General features: G+C 41.4%; 1 protein-coding gene across 1 annotated transcript in view; it reads right to left on the bottom strand.

The window, feature by feature from the left end:
• Positions 1 to 489: 489 nt before the first annotated feature.
• The window catches only part of IFI44L (interferon induced protein 44 like), a 14,874-nt gene continuing 3,099 nt past the window's right edge, over positions 490 to 12,264 (bottom strand). The window contains exons 2-8 of the mRNA XM_025201617.1: positions 12,038 to 12,264; positions 11,909 to 11,960; positions 8,163 to 8,358; positions 7,735 to 7,887; positions 6,695 to 6,866; positions 5,565 to 5,665; positions 490 to 1,398 (exon numbers count right to left, since the gene is read on the bottom strand). The exon at positions 12,038 to 12,264 is cut by the window's right edge and continues 270 nt beyond it. Of these exons, the coding sequence (XP_025057402.1) occupies positions 1,201 to 1,398; positions 5,565 to 5,665; positions 6,695 to 6,866; positions 7,735 to 7,887; positions 8,163 to 8,358; positions 11,909 to 11,960; positions 12,038 to 12,264 (1,099 nt within the window). The 3' untranslated portion in view covers positions 490 to 1,200. The remainder of the gene's footprint in view (positions 1,399 to 5,564; positions 5,666 to 6,694; positions 6,867 to 7,734; positions 7,888 to 8,162; positions 8,359 to 11,908; positions 11,961 to 12,037) is intronic.

Here is a 12,264-nt window from a genome sequence, read left to right as displayed (position 1 = left end):
GAGTTCGATCCAGTCCCATAGGGTTGGGGGGCAAAGGGGGCTTGACACAGCCCCAACCTGGCTCCATGGGAGGGGGAGAAGGGATCGTAGCCCAGCTCAATGTGGGGAAGGGAGCACAGCCAATCTGGTCATGCTGGGGAGCGAGGGGGGAGGCCAGGTGAAGGAGCTGTAGCCCAACTGCAAGGCTGGGCTTGGGAATCTGGCAGCAAGAGAGGATAGCCGTATTATTTGTCATAGCTCCCATACCACCAAATATCCCAACCCATGGGGAGACCCATGGGCTGGATACCACTTCTCCACAGACTGCATTTGGCCCATGGGCCAGAGGTTGAGTACCCCTGATGTAGGGTATCTCCTAATGCCAATAAAACCAATCTGTCTCAAATCTGCAAATCTATCTCGAATCAGTGAAGGCAAAAACCAATCAGATCCCTCTGTCTTGACCATCCCTATATCTGGATAAAGAAAAAGTTACTTTGAAAATGTGCTCATAGTAATTTATTTTTCTGGTTAAATGAACTACAAAGTTTTACAGTACATGGTTTAGAATTTTCTTGGAAATATTTTGTAAAAGAACAGGTGATATAACAAAACCCCCAAATTAATTCAAACTTCCTTCTCAATGTCAATCGCATGTTTCCTACCTATTGCAAATTATCAATTTAACTGTGATTATAACATAATGCTTCCATCTTTACAATGGATGCTGTAATGTGTCTATATCTGAAAGGTAATAATTATTCACCTAATAAATGTGTTTTAAGCTATAATAATGTTAGACTAGATAGACTGTATTGTGTTATGAACTAGCTTAAGAGAAAAAGTAAACAGTATATAGAGTGCAAGCAACTATCATTAGCAGGTAATAACACAGGTTAAATCATTAGGAAAGTAATACCTTTAGGTAATTTCCCTAAAGGTTTATACAGATTATTCTTACAGTGGAAAATCGGGAAAGGTAGGCTACAACATGTTTAATAAATGGATTCTACCTTGAAAGCTAGAGAATACATGCTTTTAATGCATTCAGGTTATAGCCAAATAAAAACCTCTTGGATCAAATTCACCACTAGCATAAGGAGCTGCAAGTCTACTGAAGCCAATGAAGTTGGATTGGCTTCAGGCAGCGATAAGTTTAACTTCTGATGTCAGGTTTTTTAAAAGGCTAGTCTGATAATAGCACAAAATACCAACATTATGCTAATCACACTGGGTCGTCTTCTTTGGCTCCTCAAAAATGAAGTTGTCAAGATAGCTGTCTGCTAAACGTATCATCTGCTTTAATGCAGAAAGTATCAGGATATCAACATTGCACGTCAGCTCCAACTCTGAGCAGTAATTCTTAACAGGTACAATCTGAGAAAGAGGGATTCCAAGTCTCTCTGAAGTTATCCGCATCTGTAAAAAAAAAAAGGTACAAAATGGGTTATCCTAAAATGCTTCTAAGCTTGTCCAGTTTGGTTTTTCTCTAAGGAAGATAACTGCCACCACCTACCCAAGCACAACCCCACACAGATATCATGTACGCTCTTAAGCACCTTTCCTGCAAGCTGAACAGACTTAGTGCCTTCAGTTTCTCCTCCTATGACTTGCTTTCCAAGCCCTTCATCATCTTTGTTGTCTGCTTCTGGACCTTCTCTAACTTCTCCATGCCCTTATTAAAATGTGGAGCCCAGAACTGCACAAAGTACTCCCAATGAATCCTAACTAGCACCAAGTAGGGAAGTACTATCACCTTCCGTGTCTTGCACCTAATGCTTCTATTGATTTATCCCTAAACCACTTTCACCTTTTGTGCTGCTGCACCACACTGAAAACTTATACTCAAATCTGTGACCTAAGACTCCCACATCCTTTTGGGATCTACCAAGATTTCCAAGTGCTGCTTTCCAGCCAGGTGTCACCCACTTTATATTTGTTTTTGATTATTCCTTCCAAGCTGTAGCACCTTGCATTTATCTGAATTGGATTTTATCCATGAAGAGGAAAGGTAGCAGAAGGGCTGGCAAGTTCTCCTGGTCCAATAGGGACATTGCAGTCCTCTTGAAAAAGAAAAAAAAGAGAGGCATACACACAATGGAAACTAGGAACAGTGCTCAAGGAAGACTATACAACAGTGGCCCGCACTTGTAGGGGAATGATTAGGAAAGCTAAGGTGGTGACTGAGTTCAAGTTAGCCAAAGGAGTCAAGGACAATAAGAAATCCTTCTTCAGGTACGTAGGGAGCAGAAGGAAAACAAATGGAAGCATGGACCCCTGTTTAACACCTTGGGACAGCTGGTAATGGACACTCAGGAAAAAACTGAACTCCTGAATGCCCACTTTGCATCAGCACTTCACCAAACCAAGGGGAAAGACAACTAAGATAAGGATCACAGGGGGCATGGTAGGAATGACGGCCTTCCCACTGTGGATGCTGAGCTGGTGCACAACCAACTCGAAAAGCCGGACATTTTTAAATCAGAAGGACCAGATGGACTTCACCCAAGAGTGCCAATGAAGCTGGCTGAGGTTATTGCAGAACCCCTGGCAAAACTCTTTCAGAAATCATGGCACACAGGGGAGATCCCTGAAGATTGGAAGAGGGCCAACATTGTGCCCATGTTTAAGAAGAGGAAGAGGGAGGACCCGAGCAACTATAGGCCAATCAGCGTAACTTCCATCCCAGAGAAAAACCTGGAAAAACTCATTAAAAACTATGTGATACTCTCATTGAGGGTAAGATTCTGAACAACAGCCAGCATGGCTTTGTTGCGGGTAGGTCTTCTCTTACCAATCTCATCTCCTTCTATGAACAGGTCTCTCACCACCTGGACATGGGAGAGAAGGTCGACACTATATACCTAGACTTCCAAAATACTTGTGATCTAGTATACCATGATATCCCTGTGGAAGAATTGAAAGATTGTGGGCTTAACTGCTCAACAGTTCAGTGAATGGAAAACTGGCTGCCAGAAAGTAGGACCCAGAGAGTTCTCATGAATGAATCTGTGTTGTCCTGGTGAGAAGTAGCCAGTGGTGTCCCTCAGGAGTAAGTGCTTGGACCGGTGCTTTTCAACATCTTTATCAATGATTTGGATGTGGGGGTGAAAAGCTCACTGGCCATGTTTGCGGACAACAGCAAGTTATGGGGGAGCATGGTCATGCCAGAAGATAGGTTGCAGATACAGGCTGAAGAGCTGGGTAGACCAGAACCAGATGAAGTTCAACACTCAGAAGGATAAGGTTCTCCATCTGGGGGCAAACAACCCCCAACATACCTACAGGCTTGGTGGTGACAATCTGACTTGCACCACAGCCAAAAGGGGCCTAGGGGTAGTGATCAACCATCACGTGAACATGAGCCAGCAGTGCCCAGCAGAGCAAACAGCACACTAGCATGCATTAACTGTTCCATCTCATGCAAAACTAAGAAAGTGATACTCCCACTGTACTCCGCCCTGGTGAGACAACAGCTGGAGTACTGCATCCAGTTCTGAGCACCGCACTTCAACAAAGATATGGAAAAAACTTGAGACAGTCCAAAGAAGAGCCACGTATATGATCAGGAACTTGCAAGACAAGCCATATGAGGAGAGGCTGAGGAACTTGGGTCTCTTCAGGCTACAGAAGAGAAGGCTGAGAGGGGACTTGGTAGCAGCTTACTGGTACATCAGGGGAGTACATCAAGAACTCGGTGAACAGCTGTTCACCAGGGCACCCCTGGGGAAGACCAGGAGCAATGGCTCCAAACTCTTGGAAGGCTGCTTCAGGCTCAATTCCAGAAAAAACTCCTTCACAGTCTGGGTGTCCAGACTGTGGAATAAACTCCCTCCAGTGGTGGTGCAGTCACCTACCCTGGAAATCTTCAAAAGGAGACTGGACAGTCACCTCGCTGGGGTCACTTGACCCCGGCTGTCTTTTCCTGTCTGGTGCAGGGGCACTGGACCCAATGATCTACAAGGTCCCTTCCAGCCCCAAACAATCTATCAATCCTGTTAGCTCTAGCCCAACTTTCCAATCCATCAAGATCTTTCTGAATTGCTCTCACATTCTCCAGCATGTTCACGATCTTTCCCAGTTTTGTGTCATCTGCAAACTTGCTCAAGAAGCTTTCTATGCCAGCGTCCAAATCATCAATAAAATGTTGAACAGCATCAGGCAGTGGGACTGTTAGGGTAGCTTGTCACATTTTGCTTTAGTTGCATGTGCTTGAGTGGTGAACCTTCTTTTGTTTCTTCTGTTTCTGCTTTTTGGTATTTGAATGGTCAGCTATAGCTGTGAGTTTTCCCTCACAGTTACTTTCCTTTCTTATCAATGTGAGAAAGGTAGCTTATGTTTTAACATTATCAGCATAGTGTTAGCCTTGTTACCAGCTCAGATTAACTGAACTTGGCACTAACCGAGTACATCAGAGAGATGAAATGATTGGATATGTCAATTAAAGGTGATAATGGGGGACCAAATGGGACGCTGCCCAACTGCAGAGTCCTTGGATTTCCAGTGTTGGTGGACCGACCAAAGTAAGAGGTCATGGCATGCCCAACTTAAGACACCAGTAAAAGACCAAATTAAGAGGTGTGCTTGTGATGGGTCTGTTGGAACAAAGGAATATGCTGACAGGATAAAATATGAACAGTATGAACAGTTAAGTAGCTTCATATTCTTTGGTTCTTCAATTAGGAGTTCCCCCTATCTTAACAGAGGACCCACAGTTTTCTTGGTCCTTTTTTTCTGGCCAACATACTTATGCAATCTCTTCTTGTTGTCCTTAACCTCCTTTGCCAGGTGCAGCTCATTCTTTATCTTTATTATAATTTTTATAATTATGCAGCATGACAGAGCACCTTTTCTGCACATCTAAAAAGAGACAGAGAGAGAAAGAAGAAAGAAAGAGAGAGAAAGAGTGGGAAAAAAGCAAACACACCACTGGAAAAAAGGAAAAAAATACCTCAAACACACTAGGGACTAGGCAAACACACTAGCACCAATCAAACTACCCCAAGTTATTAACACAGAGGAAAGACTCTTCAAGGCAGTCCCACACCTGAGCTGCTTATACCAGAGCAACTGCTCTCTCCTCGCCCCTCCTTCTTCCCCTGACATGCTTCCAATGCCAGGAAGGAAAAGGACTAGATAGTGCAAGAATTAACTCCCTGTCCTGCCCTCCCCCCTCCCCCGCTGCAATATTTACATCAGCCAAGAGCCATTTCTTACCAAGGAAATCCTCAGCTGGCCAATAGGGGCCAGAATCTGACTCCTCTGTACCAAACAATAGGGCAAAAGAATCTAATCCTTAATTTTAATGAGATTTATTATATTTTCATTTTATTTCATTACCTAGTCTTATTCTTGGAGATGAACATTACAATTTAAGCAAGGTCTTAAAACAGAACCACAGGTACTAAAGGATATACATAGGTATACTTTCAGCTTGTGCATACAAGACTTCTCCAAATGAAAATGTGTGTAGAGTAAGAAGGGGCACAAGCATCACAGAATAACTATACAATATCACAATATCTCAGTCTTCAAGATAATTTGGTGACTGTATAGCACTATAACCAACAATGCTGTTTTCTTACCTGTTCCACAACAGCTTTACTTTGATACACATATGCAAGGTTGTCTTCAAGAGCAGGACAAAGTTCATCCACTTTAGTCAAACAAACCAGCTGTGGCACTCCTGCATCAAAAAATGAGTAAGTTTTTACACCTAGTTTTTTAATCAATTTTTATTGATAGATAAAAAAATCAATTTTTTTAAATCATTGCAATGACTTCTGCCTAGAAAAGGCAAAAGAATTTTGTTTTGCTCAAAAGTATTAGAAAATAAGATTAATTATAAGCAAATATGAATTAAACAATTATGAAACAACCTATGCATGTGGGTGGGAAAATATTTTGTAAACAAATTGATTATTTAGTTAACACCGTAGACATCACACTTAATGGCTAATTTAGTAACTGGGCCAGGGTGGACATTTGATTATTCAAAACAAGGGCTACAGAAAACATGGTACACTTAGCAATTAGCTTTTCATGGCTCTGTCCATTTTATTCTCTGGAATTGACTTGTACCACATAGGGAGCAAATCATACTCCTGCTACTGTATCCAGCCCTACCCACAGGAGATAATGGTGTGGAGCAGTGCTTGCTAGTATGGGACTCCCATGCTTCTGTTTTTATTTGCTTTTTCTGTTTTCTTCCTGCACTGTAGCTGCTAAACAAATAAGTTTTAATGCCTAGCATTTTCTAAAACAATTAATAAAATCAAAAGTGGGTAACTCCTGGAGAGATGTATTCCTAGGAGCCTTATTAGTACATGTCTATGTCTACTGGGGATCTATGCCAATCAAAATGGCTTTGCTATATTAAGGAGAAGAAGCATATGCTGTAAACCCAAACAGGAGAGAGAGAGTACTCAGGGGCCCTTGGAATTTCTCTTTTTCCCCAGTGCCACTACTACAGCTTAGCACTGTAGCAAATATCTCTCCAATAAGAAAAATGAATATCCTTCCATAAAACAAATGCCATTTACAGAGATGAACCTGGTCAAAGGGTTCACCCTCAAGAACGATATGTAACAGTCTATTCCCTGAGTATAAGCATGGCTCCTAGCAATGCTTTAAGTGTTCAGGCTTGAAACCTCAATTCATTTCTAAGCATGCTCACTTCCTTCAATTCTGCACTGTTAAGGAACATAAAACATACCAAGTTGATTCACTTTCCTTCGAAGTTGTTTCAGCTTCTGTTCCAGTGCCTCCGAAATGATCTCTATTTTGCACCCATCAATAACAAATACAACACAGTGAATTTGATCCTTCAGAGCAGGATTTTTTATGTAGCCTAGAGAATCTGGGCAAATGGAGACGGCTGGATTAAACTGCAAAGAAAATATCTGACAATAAGTTTTAGCAGTTCCAGAAAACTCTGCATTCTAAGAGTTATATAAGCCATATCTCTAAACAAATAATAAGTAGTATTTGCTTCATTTTATAGGAGAGAAATGCTGGTCTGTAGGGAGGTGACTGAACTCACAGTGAGACTACTAGAATGAAGATTAAAACCAAAAGACATCAGGTGTTCCAGTCCCTTAGTCATTCTTTCAGACAGCCAAATTCTGATTTTAGTTATTATAAGCTGGTGTTAATCCAAAATAGCCCATTTAAAAATGTATAAGTTATATCTGAATACATATGAAAACATTTAAAGAGGAACTATTACAATTATTAATAAACTTAGTTACATTATTTGTCACCAGTACTTTGAAAAATGCTGTTAAATATTTTTTTTAAACCTACAAAGTCAGTATCTCATTTACATTTCTAGTAGCAAATATGGTTCAAAATAGTTTAAACCAGCTGTAATAACTTGGGCCTAATTATTCATTGGCTTACACAAGTACAAAATGATTCCCAAACTATTCCAGTCAAGAAGAATAAATTGTTATTTAAACCAGTTTGTATGACTATACATAACAGCATAAGTGATTACAGACAGTGCAGGACAGCGGAGAATCAGACTTAATGCTTTCATATAGTTCATTGATTTTTAAAGACACCTCACTTCTGACTGCCCTTAATCAGTGCCTATAGTCAGTTCCAAATCTGCCAGAATCTCTAGCATAATCTACTGAGCACAGTACTTATTTTCCTCTAGTAATTACATGTAAGATAAAAATTTGGACAAAGAACCATTTAAGGACTTCACAGAGTTCAATACAAAATGCATAGCATTTGAAGAAATCCTACCTGGTACCTATCAGGAATATGGCCCTTTATTAAGTTAGTTATTTCATCAATTTCTAAACCAAATCCTAATTTTTCTTCCAGTCCCATTGTGTCACAGAAGATAACAGGGAGAGTCTTGCCATCTCTTCCATCTTTAACTGGATACATCCGATACTAGTGGAGCAGAAACATAATGTAACATGTTACTGAAAAGTGCACAGTGACAGCCAGATTCCACATCCCTTCCCCAAAATGCGTAATGACTTTTCCCACAACACATTTTGCTGGAGCATGAACTTCAGTGAGGGTAAGCATGGAAAAAGTTCTTAAAATATGATCCTTAAAGAAACATCTGTATTTTTTTCTCTTGTGTTGAAATGACATATTGATTTTGTTTAAGTGAATGTGCCCGTAGCTTAGAAGTTAAACAGTTAAAAGCAAATCCATACCTGTGTTGTCACACTTGTATTATCAGACCCTGTTATTGCTTGGCTTGTCACATAACCTCGGAAAACTGAATTCACGGAGTTGAAAAAACTGGACTTCCCAACTCCAACTGGACCAACAAATAGAATTCGAATCTGAGAGACTGGATTTAGATATGGCTTATAAGATCTGATTTCCTCCATGATTTTATTTCTCTCCCTGTGAAGATAAAAATATACCAAAATCAGACACAGGTGGTATCTCAGCCCCTATTTTATGATGCATATTAACAAGGGAAGATCAGGAACATGCAAATATTTCCCATCTCTTCCCACACCCCACTTTCAACTCTGGTGTCCTCCAATTCTGCATTCTGAGTTAGAAATATCTATGACCTGGTTTTCAGAAAGTGCCTTCTGAAGTTAAAGAAAGTTGGCTGTAAAAAATCTGGTACAGGCATCCTAAATGAGGCAACTAAAAGACCTAAAACAGTTGTTCTGCTTTACCAGAGGTAAATTAAACCTCTGAATTAAGTTAAATCCAGAACAATGCACTGGCTCTGCCACAGGTACTGAGCCATGGTAAAGTCATCTAAGCAATCTGAGGAATATGTTAACCCTTTTTAAAGAGAGTAGGTGACTCCATTTACAGAACATATAGACACACAATATCTATAGATCTGTCACGCATTCAGGTAACAGAGCTCAAGTTCTATAAATCACCAAATGCAGCTTATATCTTAAACCTGTATACTGTGAAACATAGGAAATACACAGATTCAGGCAGAAGAGAAACAGATGAACCAGTGTCTAGAATGTGGTCACTGGAATGTAACCATTGTTCAGAAGCGCAAACATCAATGTAGTAAAGGAGTTTGACTAATTCGAGGTAAACAGTAATTAACTACCCCCAGAGAAATATCATTAAATACAGCGATTTTATGTTTTGATCTCTGATGTAAGAGATGTCAAGCTTTATAGAAATACCTTTTATTTTTTTACACTCTGAACATTAAGGACATCCTTTGCAGAAAAGGATGTACAGCACAGATTTGAAAAGCAGCATACACTATGATGAAGGGAACTGTTCAGTCAGTTAACTATCTTAACTAGCTGTTTAACTGGCCTATAATCCTGTAGATCAGCCACCTTGTGTCAACAAATAAAGTGACCCCCGCCAGATTATTGTACCAAAAAGGTTAAGTGACACAACCATCTGTAACTGGTGATGCGGTGGCGGAGTGTGTCCGCAATCTAACCCACCATGCGAGCGGCGTGTGATCACAATGTTAAGTAGGGCGTGATCACCTGTGGTCTAGCCAACCAAAGACCACCTAATGGACATGGCTGGCCAGCATGTCCACGTGTTCCAGAACTTACCATCAGGGGAGCTTTCTGATTGGTTAAAAATTTTATATAGGGGACCGCGCGCCTTGGTGCAGGGTCCCCGGGCTCCGACTCTCGAGACAGACTGATCACCTGTCTTGGGGCCTGGTCAGACCCCTAGGTCACCAGCAGAAGCTGCTCTGGTTGCTCCGAGCGCCATAGCTTACTGCCTCGCAAATCCGGAACGTCCTGTACCTTGTCCTAGCCAGACATTGTACTTGCATCGTACTTAGACTGCGGTCTTCACCCGCCACTTGTCCGTCATCTGTATTCCCTTGCTGTTGTATATAGTTTATCATCTGTATCGTTCTCCAAGTCATATCACCCACCAAGTTATTTTGACCTACTGTTCGACTGTTGTGTAAGTAAACATCAAGCTTTATTTCACCCTCTCGTTGCCTCCGGCATTCATCTCTCTCTCGCACCTGGCATCCCCGAGCGTGTCTGGGTTGGTGTCACCACCCGGTGCCCCACTCAGGACATGACTGTGGCCATTTTCCCCACATACCTTATGGAGAACGCGCCCACACCTTGAATCTCTTCCAAAGAGTACACAGTTTGGCTAGCAATAAGCCTAGCTTTTCAGAAAATTTACTATGGTTGAAACTTTCATCAATTGTGTAAAAGTGATAAGGATTTTCTCCTCAAGATGATCTTTAAGCATACACAACATATAACAACAAATTCCCATGAAGTAAACTTACCTTTTCTCAAAGTTCCTCAAATGTTTTCTTCCAAAGAGTCATGAAACTCTAATAGGTTATGACTGCTGTCAATAAACCTTAACTTAAAGATAACAACTTATTCACTGTTTCTCAGAACCTCATGCCAGCCTGGAATCTCCAGGGAACCCAGGACAATAGTATCACAGACCTGGCAGTTTTCCCTCTGTCAGAACAGTGTTAATTCCCAGTCCACTGAGTTACTGTCCTTTAAGACTTTCTGGATCTCAGGAGGCTGAAACGCTTGGCCTCTCTGGCACATTTCTGGTGCAGATTTTGTCTGTTATCCCCTTGCATAAATTGAGCCTTGCAGCCCAGCTGTCTTTCACCCACAGATTAATACTGAACCCAAAACAGAACAGTAGTTTAAGGCTAAGGACAGACATTACACATAAACCGGTTTAAGTGTTCAAAAACTGTTTTAAACCTGTAACAGAAGTTCAGTGCACATAAACCAGTTTGAAAATTGCTGAAACTGGTTATAAAACAGTTTGAAAATTGCTGAAACTGGTTTGAGATACTACATTCAACCAGGTTTATCAGACTTAACTGATTTGGGTCAAACCAGTTTATGCAATGTCTGTCCCAGACCCTTCCTGGTTTAAGTTAAATCAGAGTCCCCCAGCATCCTGACATACTCTCTGGGCTGGGCAGGGCCCTCTGCTCTGGGCTGGCCCTTCCTCTCTGCTCCCTGGCTGCAGCTCCACCACAGACTGCGCATACAATAGGGTCTGCCTGGCTTCCTCCTGTTCTCCACCCTCTCCGCCCCCCCCCCCCCCCCCCCCTCCACTCCTTCCTCAAGCTGGAATTTCCCCCTCTGCTCTGCCTTACCCAAACACCTCCCAGCATTAGCTAGCATACCACATGCTGGCTATGGTCTGTGGTGTGGGAGATGGGACAAAGGCAGACAGGACTGTGTCAAATTAGGGCTTTCTGGAGCTAATCAACAAGTAGCTGGTAATGTCTCTCCATTCCTTCCTTGAAAAAGCTGTTTAAGAAGAGCTTGAACTAATGGAGAGAAGCTGTTGTTTTCTTAATGGGAGGACAACACTGAGTTAGGGGTGATAAATACTGTGTTATCAACTTCCTGCTGGGCTGCTCCGGATAGAGGGAGGGGAAACCCCTCCCTAGTCAGAGCATCCTGCTGGGGCCTGGCCATGCTCCTTCTCAGCTCAGCATTATGGAAGAGTGGGAGGGCTTTATAGATCACATGCTTCAACAGGGCTTTTTGGTGTTTTGATCTAATGGCCGATTGAATCTGCTTTAGTTAAAAGTGCCAAAAAGCCCTGCTAAAGCACTTGATCTATAATGACACTGGGAAGTTTGATTAAACTGATGTGCTTCCTCTTCTGGTAAAGCACTGGGGTTTGGGTGGGGGGTTCATGTCTGTCAGCAGCCTTTTTGCCTCATTTGCCATCTTTTAAAATGGTAATAATATACTTCCATCTATTGCTGAAATAGTACAAGAATAAATGCAATAAGACCAGGAGGCACTTGGATTCTATGTTGATGGAATTCATATAAGTACCTAAAATAGACAAACAGCATTTCAGTATCTAATATCTATATCAAACTTTATCACTATCTATCAAATTCCCAGATAACCCCCAGTGTTCACTAGCCACAGATTATCACATTTATATGCTACAATAGTTAACTTACCCAGCTGTCCAAGTCACCTTCCTCCACGGAGATTCTAGGAAATCATTATAATCTAGGGGAAAGTAATATAATATTAAAAATATGAAACAAAATTCTCAATGTTCATTTTCTCTTTAGATGTGAATTTACCTTCAACTCTATAAACTTCACATTCCAAAAGCTTGAAATCATTTCCAGTCAACTCCTCAGCAGTGGCTATGTAGTTCTGGTTAGCATTTATTGTTACTGATGATTCACCATTATCACCCAGAGTGATTAGAAAGCAATTTCCAAAATTAGGGCCATTGTTTTGACTGACATATACAGCATTAGCTGCAAATTGACACACAAATGTTTGAGAGTTGACCACACCCTCT

The sequence above is a fragment of the Alligator sinensis genome, unplaced genomic scaffold (assembly GCF_000455745.1).
Source record: "Alligator sinensis unplaced genomic scaffold, ASM45574v1 scaffold952_1, whole genome shotgun sequence".
NCBI lineage: Eukaryota > Metazoa > Chordata > Crocodylia > Alligatoridae > Alligator > Alligator sinensis.
The sequence above is the reverse complement of the archived record's forward strand: the minus strand, read 5'-3'. Positions and strand labels throughout refer to the sequence as shown.